The 16,920-nt window shown below is 41.2% G+C and overlaps 2 protein-coding genes across 2 annotated transcripts in view; one reads left to right on the forward strand and one right to left on the reverse strand.

Moving 5' to 3' along the window:
* The first annotated feature begins 482 nt into the window (after positions 1-482).
* TBRG1 (transforming growth factor beta regulator 1) lies at positions 483-8,890 on the forward strand. The gene is made up of 9 exons (XM_045555706.1): positions 483-847; positions 2,497-2,567; positions 3,214-3,446; positions 4,016-4,152; positions 4,447-4,593; positions 6,814-6,911; positions 7,184-7,294; positions 7,729-7,871; positions 8,536-8,890. Exons 1-9 carry the CDS (start codon positions 698-700, stop codon positions 8,658-8,660), a joined length of 1,215 nt encoding a protein of 404 aa, XP_045411662.1. The 5' UTR covers positions 483-697; the 3' UTR covers positions 8,661-8,890.
* A 2,955-nt stretch (positions 8,891-11,845) lies between these two features.
* Positions 11,846-16,920, reverse strand: part of SIAE (sialic acid acetylesterase) — a 34,604-nt gene continuing 29,529 nt past the window's right edge. Inside the window, exons 8-10 of the mRNA XM_045555705.1 lie at positions 15,639-15,796; positions 14,448-14,640; positions 11,846-13,097 (exon numbers count right to left, since the gene is read on the reverse strand). Coding sequence (XP_045411661.1) covers positions 12,864-13,097; positions 14,448-14,640; positions 15,639-15,796 — 585 coding nt within the window. The 3' untranslated portion in view covers positions 11,846-12,863. The remainder of the gene's footprint in view (positions 13,098-14,447; positions 14,641-15,638; positions 15,797-16,920) is intronic.

The raw sequence follows: 16,920 nt of genomic DNA on the forward strand, positions 1-16,920 counted from the left end.
CCATCTTCCCTACTAGATTCTGAGAGGGCCAAGGCCTTTTTTCCTATTCACTATTGTGGCCCCAGCTCCTAGGAAGAGCAAAGTATAAGAGACCCTGAAGAAATATTTATGCGAGCAGGGAAAGAAGCCCAGTCCCAGCACTTGCGCTCAAGTGCGTCCTACTATCCGGGAAGGCCTGTCTGTACCAAGTGTGAAAAACGGGTATTGAAACGCTGTGGCCTGTGGGCAGCGTGAACCAGAGCTCACGTTGTTAAAACCCTTGTTCGTTCATGCCTTAGTTCAACAACGGTACTCCTCAGCTAAACGCAGATACGCAAGTCACGGGCCGCCGTTTCCGGCCGCCGCCCTCCCTCCTCTCCTCGCCCGGGGCTCGCCCCTAGCTCTTCCCTCTTCCCGGGCCTAGGACCCGCAAGGTCAAGGCCGCGGCCCCGGAAGTTACGCGAGGCCGGTGCCGTTGCGTAACTTCCGGGCAGGGCTTACTTCCGAGACAGACGCGGAAGTGTTGGGAGGCGCCGGCGGCCGATTCGGTTAGAAGATTTCTGGCCCTGCGGTCAGCTCGGGGAACGTCCGGTAGAGCTAAATCCTTAGAGGCCCGATTCCGCCAGCCCCGGAGAGACTAAGCCGGCGCTCCTGCCCGCTCCTTGGTGTAGGGGCCGATGCCGGCCGCGTCCTGGAGCCCCCGTAGCGGGGCCGGACCATGAGCCTGCTGGGCGCCCTCACCTCCTCACCGCGGGCCCCGCTGCAGTCCAGCAGGGCCAGGATGAAAAAGCTCCCGAAGAAGAGCCAGAACGAGAAGTACCGGCTGAAGTACCTGCGGCTGCGCAAAGCGGCCAAAGCCACGGTGTTTGTGAGTCTAATGGTCTCTCAGCCCGTCTCCTCGAGACTCCGTCCTTGCGAAATCTTTCCCCAAGCTGTTCCCTTTCCCAGAGTGACAGTATAATAGAGTGTTAGCTTTTCAGTATATATTACTACTTGTAAGCCTTATATCTTTGGACAAATTAGTAATGTCTCTAATCCTGTTTCCTCATCTGTAAATGAGAGCTAGTAACTACATTGCAGTTATGAAGATTAAGTGAGAAAAGTAAAGTGTTGCGTACCTAGAGGATGTGTCAATAAATTGTAGTCATCATTGTTACTACAAAACTCTCAGAAATGTGTTTGATTCTCGAGAGGACCCTGAGATTTAGGCACTATAAAATAAGAACAACGAAGCCCAGAGAGATGATTTGCTTAAGGGCACTGTGACAGGGCCCTGACTCCAACTTAGAAACCAGTTTACTACTTCAGCTACACAGCCTATTTCCTGAGCACTCCACATACCCCATAACTAACCCCTTGCCTAGTACGTGAAGCTTTCAATAATGGTCCCTTCTAACCTTTGAGTCTCCCAGCTGTTTCTGCCTTTCTTTTATTGTATAGGCACTGGTTTACTGAATGAATGAATGAACTGGCTTGCCAACCATAACTTTGTGTTAGAATATTCTGGCTTGCTCAAGCTTGCCTCAAATGGAAATATGGGTGGATTTCTCAAAGATCCTCCCACATCTGAATCAGCAGTTAGTACCTCTTCTTTCTACCAAAAGCTTGAACATTTCTCAGCGTTATATAAAGAAAGGTTTGGAAATTAGAATATTAATTCCAAAAACATTTATTCAGCACTTGTTATATGCACTGAAGAGAAATAAGAGTAGAATTAAGAGAACTTGACATCTTATTGACTGTTCTCTTTCATTTATCCCCTACCTGTCAAAGGAACCTAAAACTTGGAGTCTATGTTATTGAAGGATGTTGGTTCAATCATATACATAAAGAAGGTTTTGTGAAGAAAAGGGATACTGTTTTGAACATTGAGAGTTTTTGAGGTTCCACCTATGGAGCATCCAGATTGGAGCATTCCCTTCAGGATTGGTATTTGAGAGACAGATTGAGTCATCAGTAAAGGTAGATGATACTTGAATACATACAAGTAAATTATAAAGCTTAATAGTTTTACACACTAAATTTGATTTTATTCCATCCATTTCTTGTAAGGTTTTTATTATATGGGATGCTTTGTGGCAAGTTGGCTTTGTAAATTCCTGAAAAATTAAGGCACTTGGGAATAGACAATCCTCATATATAGTATTATATTGAATTTAAACATCTATGGATCTAAGCAGTATGCCCTTTTCTCTGCAAAAGACTACACTAATTAAGGTAATCATTAATGTTGGTTTGCCCAGGACAATCCTGGTTTACCATGTTGTTCTGGCATAACCAATAATAGCACCCCGTTTCACTCAAAGGTATTCCAGATTGGATAATGAGTTATATAATTACTCTGCCCATAGTAGAACCTGGCTACCTTTACCTAAAGATTTATTTATAGCTTGTCTGCAAGGTATAATAGCTCTTCCTTCTCATCCAGCAACAGACTTTTTTATATGGATCTTCTCAAAAACAATACTTTGATTTTTTATTCATTTTATGAGATTATGTTCAAAATTTTTCTTCAAGGAAAATGCTGCTATTTGTGATGAAATTGCTCGTCTTGAGGAAAAATTTCTTAAAGCAAAAGAAGAAAGAAGGTAAGCTGGTTTCATTTTGTATTCAGGATCACATTTTTGACAAATTGATATGGTGTTATTGCTCTGGAGATTTTTCTCCAATGGGATTTTTGTGCACTGCACAGCCCCTTGGCCACTTGATCAAGTACAGAGAAACTCACAACCTGTGGTAGTGGTTCCTGCATACCTAAGTCATATTGGACCACAGTGATAAAACAGCTCCTCCACTCATCTTTCTAACAAAACCATCTTGCTACATCTAAGAAGTAATCTTATAACTCCCCAATTATAAAAGCCAAGTAATAAAGAAACTGCCTTTCATTCTATAACTATTTATTTAGTGTGTACTATTCTATGCAAAGCACAGTGGGTCTATATACATTTTTAATTCATGAGATATGCCGTTCAGAAGCCTAACACCTTCCAACATTAAAGTAGGGGAACCCTCCAGATGCAAGAGAAATAAGCTGTGATTCTTATCCTTGGCTTCTTGAAATATTGAATATCCTCTGGGGCTTCATTATTCCCAAGGTTCAATAAGAACCTTATTTTTGTGAGTATAATAATCTTTGTATATAATGCTAGCTCTCCCCAGTACTTGAGTAAAATACTGAATTGAGACAATACAGAAGTTCATACCTCTGCTCCCTTTCCTTCCTGACCTCAGGTACTTGCTAAAGAAGCTCCTCCAGCTTCAGGCTCTAACTGAAGGGGAAGTACAGGCTGCAGCTCCTTCCCACAGCTCCAGTTTGCCCCTAACTTATGGTGTGGCCAGCTCTGTGGGAACTATACAGGGAGCAGGGCCCATTTCTGGGCCCAGCACGGGGGCTGAGGAACCATTTGGGAAGAAATCCAAGAAGGAGAAAAAAGAAAAAGGCAAAGAGAACAACAAACTGGAAGGTACTTTGGGGAGACGTTACCAGTTGCTCCAGTGACTCAGCTACTAGTGACAGACCTGGTACCAAGTAGTAGGCACACACAACCATAGATATACTTAAAGTCTCATCTGATTCTTAAGGAGCCCTAATAGCCCTTTAGAAGCAAGTGTCTTATTAGAGCCACTTCGGGTGGAGAAATTCTGGTTAGACTTGGTTAAATGTGAAGGGGGCAGACTGAGACCTCCTCCCTCCCCTTCCTGCAACACCCTGGGTTGCATTCTGTTCAGTCTTTCCTAGAGGCAGGGAAATGGGCTGGGTGGCCTTTTGAGCACACTGCTGGCTTGGGACATTTCTGATCTTACACATGAACTAAGAGGCCTTAAAACGTGTAAGGCTTTTAGCTCCTAAGCACTTATATTAAAGGTGGGCAGGTTAGATACTCAGGGCTTTGGGGAAAAGCCCCACGTGCCCATTCAATGAGTCTGTAAACTCAGGATTGGCTTATTGCCCTTAACAATCACATGTAAATTTTTCCCTTCCCCTCAACGTTAGGAGGGGCCTAAAGTGGGTGACCCCAGATTTGCGTTTCAGTTCTGAAGAAAACATCCAAGAAAAAGAAAATGGAGGGAGGTGCTCGCAAGCTGGTTCAGCCCATTGCCCTGGATCCCTCAGGACGACCTGTGTTCCCCATCGTACTAGAGGGTCTAACAGTATATAGCCTGGGGGAGGTGAGTGAGACCAGCAATATATAGAGAGGAGAACCAGAGAAATATGGGAATGGGGTTGAGCCTTCCCTCCCTGTTCCCATTAGCAGCAGCCCCTTGCCGATCCATACCAACCCCAGAATATCTCCAGTCCCTACGAAACGAGGTCAGTTGTGTCTGCTGCACAGCCTACTCTCTTCCTTGGTGTATTCTGAGTCACTCGTTAGCCCCAAGGTGGTTCTAAAGGCTTCCACAGTAAACCTGACTTCTAAATTCTTCACAGACCTCAATTCCAAGCTGGGGGAATCTTTTTTGTAGATCATCACCGACCGACCTGGCTTCCATGATGAGAGTGCCATCTACCCTGTGGGCTACTGCAGTACTCGAACATATGCCAGCATGAAGTGCCCAGACCAACAGTGTCTATATACCTGTCAGATCAAGGATGGTGGTGTGCAGCCCCAGGTACTGCTCTAATAATGGCTACTATTTTTCCTTCCCCCCCTCCCCGAGAACTTACTCTCTGCAAGGCACTTAAAGTGTATTACATGTTCTGACACCTTACAAGGTAAATACCATGTAATCACCATTTGAGTAACCCCAAGATGCAGAAAAGTGACTGGCCCTAAGTCACATCTCTGCTAATGAGTGATTGAGCTAGGACGTGAATCTGTGTCTGTCTGATTCTCAAACTGATGCCCTTTCCCTTGAACCATGCTGTTTCTGCTGTCGATATTGTGACTGTGTGGCTTGATCAAGCCTGCTTATGTGAAAGGCAAGCCCAAATGCAGGGAAGATTAGTTTGATACTCTGCCATTTCAGGATAAACCAAAATGGAGGTAGCAAAGAAACTGCATATTAGTTTCTAGTTGCACGTAGTCTTAAGGACCTGGGAGTCCTGAATCCTTGTCCTGTTACATACTTTTGTTCATCCTTCTCAGTGCTAAGATTCGAGACAATTCATTTTCCATTTTCTCCAACATCACCTCTTGATGAAAAAATAGAGCCATTGACTCACTATTGTAGCAATATATCATATTTATAATAAAGCTATAAGTGCAATGCAAATCTAATCAAAATCCTGATGAAACTGACAAGCTGATTCTTAATGTCTTCTGAAAGACAAAATGCTACAACATTTTTGGAAATAAGAATCTGTGGAATTTTTAGTTTTCTTTTTTAGCTGATTAACCTAACTAGACATTATCTTTAGGTATATTGTGAGCTAGGAATCTAGCTTCATTTTTTTTTTTTCAACTAACATCAAGTGGCTTTAGTTTATATACTAAATGTTAATATATGTAATACTTGGATCTATTTCCAGATGATTCTGTTTTATTGATCTGTTGGTCTATAAGTGCCAATATAACTTTTAATTACTTTAGCTTTATAGAGCATTTTATACCATAAATATGTTAAAGCAAAATGTAGAAGAATTTTTTAATAATCTTAGGATGATGTGAAAAGGTTTTCTTTAGCAAGACATGAAACTTAGAAGCCATAATGGAATATATTTTAGTATATGTACTGCCGAAGCAAGCACCCATGGAATATAGTAACAGATTTGACAGTTTTAAACACTTTTAAATGACAGAAGACATCATAATGAGAGTTAAAGCTCAAGCAATAAACAGAAAATATATGCCAATGGATTACTGTTCAGATAAAATGCGCCTATAGAATACGAAAAAGCAATCAGGTAAAACAGACATCTCACAGAAACAGTGCAGATGGTTGATAAGAGTAGACCTCACTAATAACTAAGGAAATGCAAGTGAAACAACAAATGAGATCTGATTTTCCTCATAGACAAGTATCAGAGGATTGATGATAACCAGCACTGGACAGGGTATAGGAAAACAAGTATACATTAGTAGGACTGAAAATTGGTAGTCGTTTGGGAGGGCAACTTGGCAATATGAGCAATTATAATATGTTTATCCTTTGACCCAGAATACATCTAGGTAGTCTAGTATTTCCTAGAGAAATGTGCAAATGTACAAAGAGTAACATATGACACTGTTCATTATCATTCTAAAAAATTATGCAGAAAATAATCCTGTTCAGAATAATTTGAGTGAAATAAACATTGAACAACTGAAAATTATTTAACTGAACTTTGTAGAAAACTGGTCAAGGAATTTAATTGGCTAGGTAGAACTTGTTATAAAAATATTTTCTTGGCAAAAATTCCTCAGGATTAATATAATTTTGATGCAACAGTTTCTTTTTTTAAATACAATCAAGATATTTTAACATTCAAAAATGAAAGAAAATGAAATGGCAGTTTATAATCAAAATGCCCAGCTCCTCTCCTAGATACTATAATATAAACTTAAGATTTCATGGAGAGTGATCTCATTTTTTTTTAAAAATACCATTTGTATTTGTACTTACGGATATAAGTCAGTGGCTAGGAAAGGGTCTGGAAAGGTACATAACAAATTAAATGGTGACCTCTGGAGAGCAGTCAACCAAGAGAGTAGAACTGAAACAGTCAAAGGACTTTCTCTGTTTATTTGGATTTGTTTTAATGTTTAATAGCACTATAGGAATATGCCCATCTTCCAGGATGGTATACATCAGTTTCAAATTCCAGAGTGAAGCAATGTTTATAGGAGTAGTATGACTCTCCCTACCTCTTCCTTCTTGAGGATTGATCAGTTGCTCCTTTATCTTTCTCAGTTTGAAATTGTTCCTGAAGATGACCCCCAGAATGCCATTGTCAGCTCTTCTGCAGATGCTTGTCATGCAGAACTGCTCAAGACCATAAGTGCTACTATGTAAGTTGACCAGCAACTTGAAGACAGGCTAAAAGGATCACTGGATCACCATCAGTACAGTGAGACCTTTACTCTTGCTTTTAATGAGTGGAGATCCCTTATTTTATAAAACAGAAATCTATCCTGAATCCTTCAGACACCTTAGCAACTAGAGTCTCCACAGTATCAAAGTCAAGAAAGCTTATCCTGTGTGTTCATACCACTACTGCATTCTTAAACCCATCCTTATCTCTCTCTAAGCTCTCAAACTAAAATTCTCCCTTACCTGTTAGGGGGAAACCAATGCCTAACCTGTTTCCAACTGGAGCTGACTTCTTTGGGTTTTCTCATCCAACCATCCACAACCTGATCCAGAGTTGTCCAGGAGCTCGAAAATGCATCAAGTAAGTGTGGTCAAATCCATTCCCTTGAGAGAAGCTCAGTGATCAGCCAGCCAGGGACCTAAACTGGCAGTAACTGCTGTGTTCATGCATACGTTTATTGAGCTTCTCTGCCCAAAGCATGCTTGCTTCTTGAACAATGTGCCTCAGTATTGGGCCTCAGTATTGGGCCTCAGCTTCAGACAGGTGAGCAGGAGCTAGTACGCCACTGTACCATATTACCGTTTTCTGTGTGTACCATGACAGCAAAAGGATTGGGAAGTCTAACAGAATAATGTGTCACCAAAGAGGCCTATTTCTTTTATGTGTTTTCTTAGCTAATGTTTTAGATGTATATGGGAGGGATGTAAAGAAAAAATACTTGATCCCTTTGGAGATAGGAGTGGGTTATGACTAGCAAACAACTCTAGAGATAATGATTCCCTTTGATCCCACAGTTACCAGTGGGTGAAATTTGATGTGTGCAAACCTGGAGATGGGCAGCTACCGCAGGGACTGCCAGAGACTGATGCATCTATGAGTTTTGAAGCCTTTCAGCAACAGACCTTTGATGAAGATCATGATGATCCCATTCTGCCAGGTATCTTTTAACTTTACCTTTCTGGTTTGAAAATTGACCATTTTTAAGCTACGCTCCCCCTCTTCACACATAGCTGAGTGCCCCAAACATCCAGGCAATCAATAAGTGATACAAGCTTTCACTGATCCAGCCGTGGAGAGCGCTGAGTCAGAGGGGGACCCGCAGCCTGCCTAGCTTCCTAGATTACTCACAGAAGTCACAGGGAGCACGTGCGATCGTAGGAAGGCAGGGCACCCCGAGAAACCTGAGCAGAATACCAGGGGAAGGTTTGCTGTGCAGGGAATAGAATTTCAAGTGCAGTCAAAGGGGTCAGGTCATGGCCTTGGCCCTATGTTCCATGGATTTCCTCCTACAAATGCGTGGAGTGATCCAGGGACATTGGGGTCATGTAGAGAAAATGGGGATGGAAATTAAAAAAATGGAATTAAAGTTCTCACTCTTTACCTAATATACTGTATAACCCTAGGCAAGTCACTTAATCTGTTTCAGCCATACATAGTTTTCTTCATTATAAAAGTAAATATCTGTCCTAAACAAAGGCAAAATTGGGCTGACATATGTAAGGGTATTAAGGAATTTACTGAAAGGACATATATGTGTCTGACCAAAACAGTCTCCTGAGATTCCCAGGCAGCAGTGGAACTGACAGAATTGTTTTCTCCAGGATCCTTGGACCTCCCGGAGCTTCAGCCTGCAGCCTTTGTGTCTTCTTACCAGCCCGAGTTCCTGACACATGAACCCTTGGTAGACACTCACCTGCAGCACTTGAAGTCTCCATCGCAGTGTTAGCCCAATTCAGTCTTCAGATTGAACAAGAAGGGATCAGATACCACATGTTTTCATCATGATGAATTTTTTAATTTAAACCAAAATTTAGAATATATGGAAGAAGGCAGCAATTCAGGAGTAAAGAAGATATTAAATTAACACATTTCATCATGGAGGTTCCTACGGTGACAGTTTACCCTGGGAAAAACTTCAGCTGCTTTATTTTTAGTAATAAATTTCTCTTTACAGTTCTGCTCATTTTCATCTTGTTGTAATCAGGATGTAATCTTTTTTGCTTAGCTCTGCCTCAGAAAGAGTAAACTTCAGTCCTTTATAAACCAGAATAAGATAGATCCATTGTCTTAGTCCATTGGAGCTGCTATAACAAAACACCATGGACTAGGTAGCTTATAAACAAAAGAAATTTATTTCTCATATTTCTGGAAGATGGAAAGTCCAAATTGAAGGTGCCAGCAGATGCAGTGTCCTAGAGTTCATAGCTGTCTTCACACTGTGTCCTCACATGGTGGAAGGGGCAAAAGAGTTCTCTGAGGTCCTTTTTATAAGGGCACTAATCCCATTGATGGGGGCTCTGCCCTCACGACCTAATCACCTCCCAAAAGCCCCACCTCCTAATACCATCACATTGGGGGTTAGGATTTAACAAATTTTGCAGGGATACAAACATTCAGTCTATAATAGCTGCTGACTAATAAGGGAAACAGTAAAATTCTGACAAATTTCTACTCTTGATTCTGATCCTAGTTCAAGGAATATCAAGTTCCAGCCCCTGCAACCCAGGTCAAAACCAAATTTGCTTATAATCAGCCTGGAAAGTCCAGTCCAGGATACTGTTCATCTTTTTCTTCACATTTTGCACATCCTTCAGGGGGATCAAAAAGCCCTCTTTAGCCCTCTCTAGCTCGTTACGTTGAAACCATATGATAACAGAAATTCAGGTATAACATAAAGGGGATTAGTTCTCATCCTCCATAACAGACTCACTCCTGTCATTTTATTAACCATGTAACAAGATAACTCCATGTTCAATACAACTGAATTTTTTGGACCCTGTTTATAACATTAAGGTGGAGGTTTACTGCATCACCTAATCACGGTTAGTACAACTCCACACTACCTTGTGGGATGCTACCCATGCAACAGGGACCCAGGGCTGGCTGGAATGGGAGGGGATGAAAAGACCAGAAGTAGTAGATGGGGAAGGGCTGGTGAGAATTGAATTGTTAGTGTGCTGTCACTCATAACTGCCAACTGAGTACAATACAAATGCTATCACATTTTATAGTAATAAATCTGACCAGCAAAGGAGGGGATCAGATGGAGCAGTGTTTAGAGCACACACACTGGCCACTATAAACTCAGAAACTATAATAAGTTAACTGGTCTTAGTTTATGAGTCTAAGTTATACAAACTGTTATAAGTTTGTATAACTTTTATAATATAGAGGAAACAATCTAATAAAATTTGGACAAAGCAAACCAGGGGTGGGAAAGGGATTACTCAAACTGTTAATATTTTAATGTTTTTTTTTTCTCTGCATAAGTTGCTTGAGCATATTTGCACTTATATGGAAATGATATATGCTGCTTTTATCATATAACAAATATTTTTATGTTCTATTACAGCCTCAGTGAAACATATTAAAAGAGAACCTCATTTTAGAAAGACATTTAAATTTTTTTAATAAATTAGTGTAAGTTTCCTAGACCTGTTTTTCAAACTAAAATCTCAACTCGTTAGTTGTTCATAAACTTAGTGCGTCAAGACCTGCATCTTTTAAAATTAAAACAATTAAAACATGTTGGAATGTATCACACGGAGGAAGGTTGAAACTGGTTTCAACTATAGTGTGCATACATGTATTTATATAAACATACATACACATATGGGGGATACATGAGAAAATGCAAAATGTTTTTACTTTGGATCATGGTTTTAAACTTAAAAAGTACTGCCCTGGTATACTTAAAATATCTTTTCATCAGATTGTTACAGATTTTCTAAATTTGACAACATCCAATGTCAATGAGGTTGAAGGAAAAATGGGACTATACCCTGGTGAGAATGTAATTTGTTTAATCCTTTCGGAGGGTTAAGCTGTAGGTATCAAAATTTTAAATATATATTTATCCTTTAACCTGTTAATCCATGTTAAGAACCCTAAGAAATAATTGAACAAGTGTGATATGATGTTTGCATGTAATACTCATTACAGTATTAGTTTAATAGTGAAACTTTGGTAAAAACTTATATGTCCCTTAATAAATTCATTAAATAAAGTATGAGACTTCCACAAACTGAAACACTATATTCTGTTTACATAGGAAAATTATTTTAGTAAAATAGTCAAAAACAGATTACATACTATATAGTGTTAAAATTATATAACCTAAACAAATTAAGTGAATGTTCACCAAAATAGTGTTTCTTCTGAATGATGAATTTGGGGATGATTATTGCTTGCTTATATTATACTTTAGAGTCCAAATTTTCTACAGTGATTATAAATTTCATTTTCAAAGAGGAAAAAGTTCTTTTCATTTTGGGAGATACACTGAATTCCCACAAAATGTTTCATTCAACCACTAAAAATAAATTTACACATGATTTCTTTAATATGTCTACTACCTAAACCAAATTTTTTACACGGTGCAACTATGAATAAGTTACTGGGGGTGAAAAGAATCTGGCCTTAGAGTTCTTGGCTACCTCTAGCTGCCTCCAAATTATTAATAGAACAGCCCATGGGTATATGTGTATTGGGGGTGGAGGAGTGGACAGACAGATTTACTTTTTCTCAGGAGTTACTAGGTTTGTGGTTCTCATGGGCCCAGATGCATGAGAGGTCGAAGTATGAATGGTTAGGAGTTAACTATATGCTTAGGAAGTGCTCAGGGGGGCCAACGTTCCTTGCAGAGTGCATAGGGGTTTTTTTGTTTTTTGTTTTCTAACTAAATAAAATACTGACACTGACAAAGCTATTCCTGCTGTTTGGAGCTACACCCCAACCCCTTGGAAGACAGATGTGGAGTAAGCGATACTTACTGCTTTAGTACTCATTTTTCATATTAAGGGATGAAAACTACCCATAGGGAACATTCTTACTCCTTTCCCATGCTTTAAGGAAAACTTATAGGTTTGTTCCTAACTGAATTTTACCTGCATATAAATATAAACACATCACTAATGATTACATTTTTATTTCCAACTTTTAACAATACAATTTTCAAATGCCATTAGCTGTTTTTAATCAACAAATAAACCACATTAAACTTCTTAACAGTACACACAAAAAGCCTCTTTCCCATTTGTCGCATCTGCATTATTGTACTATATGCTTACCATGTAGCTAGCTTTACTTTCAGCCTCATTTTGTTCTTCCTTCTAGATTATCTTCAGTTAAACCTTTTACCTTTACAGAGCCTGGGATTTGTACTTAACTTGAATGACCCATTTGCCTCTGTTACCTCTACTTTCGTGTTTTCCTAAGCCCGTGTTTCCCCACTCCTGTTCCTTGCAACCTGAGTGCCTTCCCTGGGCTACTGCCACCTGGCCCTTTCTTTTCATTCCTTAAGGCACTCCCTTAGCACCTCCCAAAATGCCTGCACATTCACATTATCAATATTTAGGTTGAAGGAACAATCATTTTTGGCTTAAATAGATTACAAATAGGCCTATATTCAATTATTGGATAGACTGTCATGCAGTAGTAAAGTTTCATGAGAGAAAGATTTCAGTTCCACATAAAGGAAAACTGTTAAAAAGTTTAGAATGGAAACTTCATACAGAGCTTCAATAACCACTTGTCAGAGATTTGTGAAGAACACATAAGCACTACCCAATCCATGTGGCCTTTAAAATCTCTTCCAACCCTGAGATCCCACAAAGGGGCAAAAGTGTTAGACATTTCACTCCCAGTAATAGGAGGGAAGTGAATGACACTTTGTTCAGAATTAGTCCAATACAGACCCTTAGACAAACTAGGTGACAAGAGGCAAGCGTTTCAAGTTACCTACAAGCCCTAGTGCCTCTGAATATAGGAACAGCTGTGTGGTAGCTGGAAGCTGTTCAATGAGGTCTTCTGTTAATGTCCTTTCAAAGCAACAGTTGTTATCACTTAAACTCCTAAAGGCCAAAATCTAAAGGATACACCCTTATATCTAAATTCTAATCATACTGCAGCTATCATTTGCAACCTCACTCTAATTTCCAGGAATGTGGTCTGTGATGAAAGCAACGAAGGGAGGAGCTGGCAGGGTACTGTCAGGGTGGTATAGGGGACACTGCTTATATTCACAAGGCCAGGTGGTCCAGGCATAGCGCAGAGCAACCACAGTGCCATGACAAGAAGTGATCGACAGGGTCAGGGTCTGGGTGGAGAAAGTGTTCATGGGAGCTGGAAGCCACTTGCATTGATGGTCACTGCAACATGAGATCTAGTAAGAAAGCCATAAAACGGAATGGTCAGGTCAGTTAGAAGGGCGTCCCCAGAAACTGGGAACTGTTCTTTGAGACAAACTAGACGGGAGGGAAGGAGCCACTCTTAGCCAAGGACCTACTTTAGACAATAGCCGGAACAAACCTGAGTCCAGGTTGCGTCCAGTCAATGCAGCATAGGTTGATAATAACATGTTCATGTGATTAAATAAACAATTTAAATCAGTAAGTGAAACATTAACTTACTGAGGGAGACAAGGAAACATAATCATATAAAGCATGTAGGGAAGCCTCCCCTTGAGCTCTTCCAGTGATCCCTCCTGCCACATGGCAAGGCAGGCAGGAATGTGAGTGCGCAGAGAAGCCCAGCTGCTGTCACTACGCTCTGGACTCCCAAAGGAGCTACGGAATGAAGAAGTGGCACAAAGGAACTTTAGATACAAAGCTTTTCTCACTCAGGTCAGAAGGCAATCCAGAAAAGGGAACATAAATTATCCAGAACCCAAACATTAAAATCTGTTCTGACTCCATCTATGATCTGGGGCCAGATGGTGGGCAGACGGCCAGCAGCTGACTAGGGGAGAGAACTCAGAAAGCAGAGACGTCTTGGGAGTCTCTAAATTCATCTAAAACCCCATGTGGAAAGGAGCTAAGTGGGGTATGCACTGAGCAAGCACCTGAGGCAGGTGTATACTGTAGTTAGGATTCCAGAAGCAACAGCCCTAGATAACTTGTAATTAAAGTTTGTCTTTAATACTCTTTCATCTTCAATGCACTCTTGTCACACACACGTAGGAATGCCTCCACCCTCAATGACAGAAGACTCCTGAATAACCTCTTTAATCAACAGTCTCAATTCCACAGCAGAACGATCCTTGCTGGGTATTAAAAGAAAGTAGTCTCATTACATTTATTCACACTAAGTTACAAACCACTAAGATTAAGCCTCTTAAGACGTGAAACTCAAAGAATGTCAGAATTTAGGATAGTCTAACAAAAAAGACACCCGAGGATGAGGTATTAATAAATACTCAGGAGCAAGGATCTTCAATAGGTAACCTGCAAATAAAGCCACAGGCCCTTCCCTGAGCAAAGATGGCTGCTCTGGGAGAGAAAATTAAAAATGAGTATTATCATTTTAACATGGACTTGTTTTCCCTTACTTGTCTATCAAAATTGCCTCCAAGCTAATGAACTAATAGCTGCGTATGTGCCCCTCTGAGAGAAGCTCAGCTCCCCACCAACCAAGACCTGCCTCATCCCCACGTGATAATGAAACAGATGGGCCTCGTGTGGAGGAAATCCTGCTCCCAGCACAAGATAAACACCTATTTTTCTGCCATTCTCACCTCAAATGTCTTGTCCTGCTTCTGCACTTGGATTTGCTGGTCATACGTGAGGCTGAGCAACCCCTTGTCTGCCAAGAGCTCTATCTTCGCAGGCAGTGGTCCTTGAAAGGTCACACTCTTCTCACCATAAGCCACAGCACGGGCCCCCAAGTGCAGCCGATAGGCTACAGTCTTTTTATCTCGAGGGTGGATGCTACAGGATAAAGAACAAGTAAAGAACTGTGGATTTGAGCTCAGCAATAATTTTTTTTTTTTAAAAAAAGGAGATCATACAAAGCACCCTTTAAGAAGGTAAGAATAAAGCTGACTGAATTCCATGATCAGTGCTAGTCAGCTTAAGATAATGGTGAACAGTAACCAAAGATGGGTCTCTGGGCCCTCTATGGGTTGGAAACCATGAAACGATAGAAGGCTTGGAAGGAAGGAATAAAGGGAGGGATGGAAAGAGGGAGGAGAGCAGAGAGGAGGGAGAAAAGGCATTAGAACTAACTTAGGAGAGCTAACTCGTAAGATTATTCCCAACCACTGAAAGTCAGGTTTCATCTCAACCAGTTGCTCATTATTTGGTCCCCTCCAGCTCTTATTTGTTCATTCAGTAAATATTTTCAAGTTCCTACTATAATCCAGACATTGCGTGTTAGGCTCTATTTCATATTTGAAATGCCCTCCAATCCTACAGTTAGTGCGTGGTATTCACTGGGGCAGTTCACAAGCATTCCAATACTCGACTCTCTTGAGTCCATGCTAGAATTCCATTTCCTGCTCTCACTGTAGCTAACCATGGCCATGTGACTTGGTTCAGCCAGTGCAACGTGAACAAAAATGACTTGTGTTACTGCCAGACAGAAACATTTAGTTGCCAGTATGAATCTTTAAGGTAACCATGGAAGTGCAGACCAACTTCGAGCCTCTGTTGCTCTGGTCTGTGAATGATTACTATCAGTAAAGATCTGTTGATCTTTTTTGGATGTGTAGTGTGAATGAGGAATAAATTTTTGTTGCCAAAGAAACTGAGATGTTGAGGGGTGTCGTTGTTGTTGTTGCAGCACATCCCAGCACAAATAATTGCCATATAGTGCTTCTAAGCTCTAACCCTTAGTCCAATCTCCCTCCTCACAAAAGAACATGAGAGTGAAGGACTACGGACAAAGAACATACATGGTTCATGCAAAGCCCAAGAAGCAACCTTACCTGCCAAAAGGCGAGTCCTTATCACAGAGATCCATAGCTACGGCCATAAAAGTGTTGGGCATCTTTCGGTTGGGGACGTAGCCAAAGTCTGCTGTTTGATGCCAGCGGATCTGGGGAAATCCATCATCTGAGGTATCCTTAGACAAAGCTGAAGATAACTAGAAAGCAGAGACAGTGTTGCTTTTATTGCATCAGAGTTGTACACTGGAGTCTCTTTCACTGGCAGATTCTGCTTCAGTTTCTCTCATTTGCTCAAATGCTCATTCAACAAGCTTTTACTGAGCTTCTCACTGCTGTGGCAGTGTCTTTCCAAAGACGGATGCAGTAATCCCTCTCACCCCACGTGCTCTTTTATAATGCAACTTTGTCACACCTCTCATCAAGTGGTGAAGTCCATTTCTCCTCCCACTGAATCTACTGCATCTGGGCTAGCCCTGTGGTTTGCTCTGATCAAGGGAACACAGCAGATGTGATGTGTGGCGTCTGAGTCTCTGTCGTGAGGGCCCTGCCTTCTGATTTCATTCTCCTGGAACCCTGACCTGGTCATGTAAAAAATAGTGCTTTTCCCTCCTGGAGAGACTATGCAGAGGGAGGGGCCTTAGAAATTGAAAGATCATATAGAAAGAGAGGCTCTCGCATTCCAGCAATCCCAGCTGAGGGGCCAGTCATGTGAATTCTAGGGCCTCCATTTCAAATTGCAGCCACATGAGCAAGCCCAGCTGATATCACATAGTGCAGAGATGAGCCATCCCAGTTGAGCCCTGCCTGGTCAACCCCAGGAATCATGAGCAAAAAGAATGGCTAATGTTTTAAGCCACTAAATTTTGGGGTAGCTTGTTACAGAGCAATAAGTAACCAATACATCTGTCTATAACACAGAGTTAGGCACCGTAGGGAAACAGAGAAGACTCTGCCCTTGAACATGTGGTAAACTGCATCAAAGACCCCAATTCTTCACTCCTTCCTATCTGCACACCCTCTTGTCATGTGGCTTTGCAGTTCCTGCCATTAGGAAGAAGACTATTTCCACACCCCGTGATTCTGAGTTCAGCCATACGGTTTGCTTTGGCCAATAGATGGAAGCAGAAATTATGGTGTGTCAATTCCCAGCCTAGGCCTCAAGAGACCCTACATGGTTCCACTTGCTTGTTTGTACTTCTGCTATCACCATGAGAAGGTGAGCTAGCCTCCTGCTCTCTGGAGAAGGGTAAGAACCATGGAACAGAGCTGCCCTGTTTAATCCACTCCAGCCAAGCAGAGCACCTCTCTGGCTCAGAGAGAT

This window comes from Lemur catta, chromosome 7 (genome assembly GCF_020740605.2).
Source record: "Lemur catta isolate mLemCat1 chromosome 7, mLemCat1.pri, whole genome shotgun sequence".
In the NCBI taxonomy this organism is placed as follows: Eukaryota; Metazoa; Chordata; class Mammalia; order Primates; family Lemuridae; genus Lemur; species Lemur catta.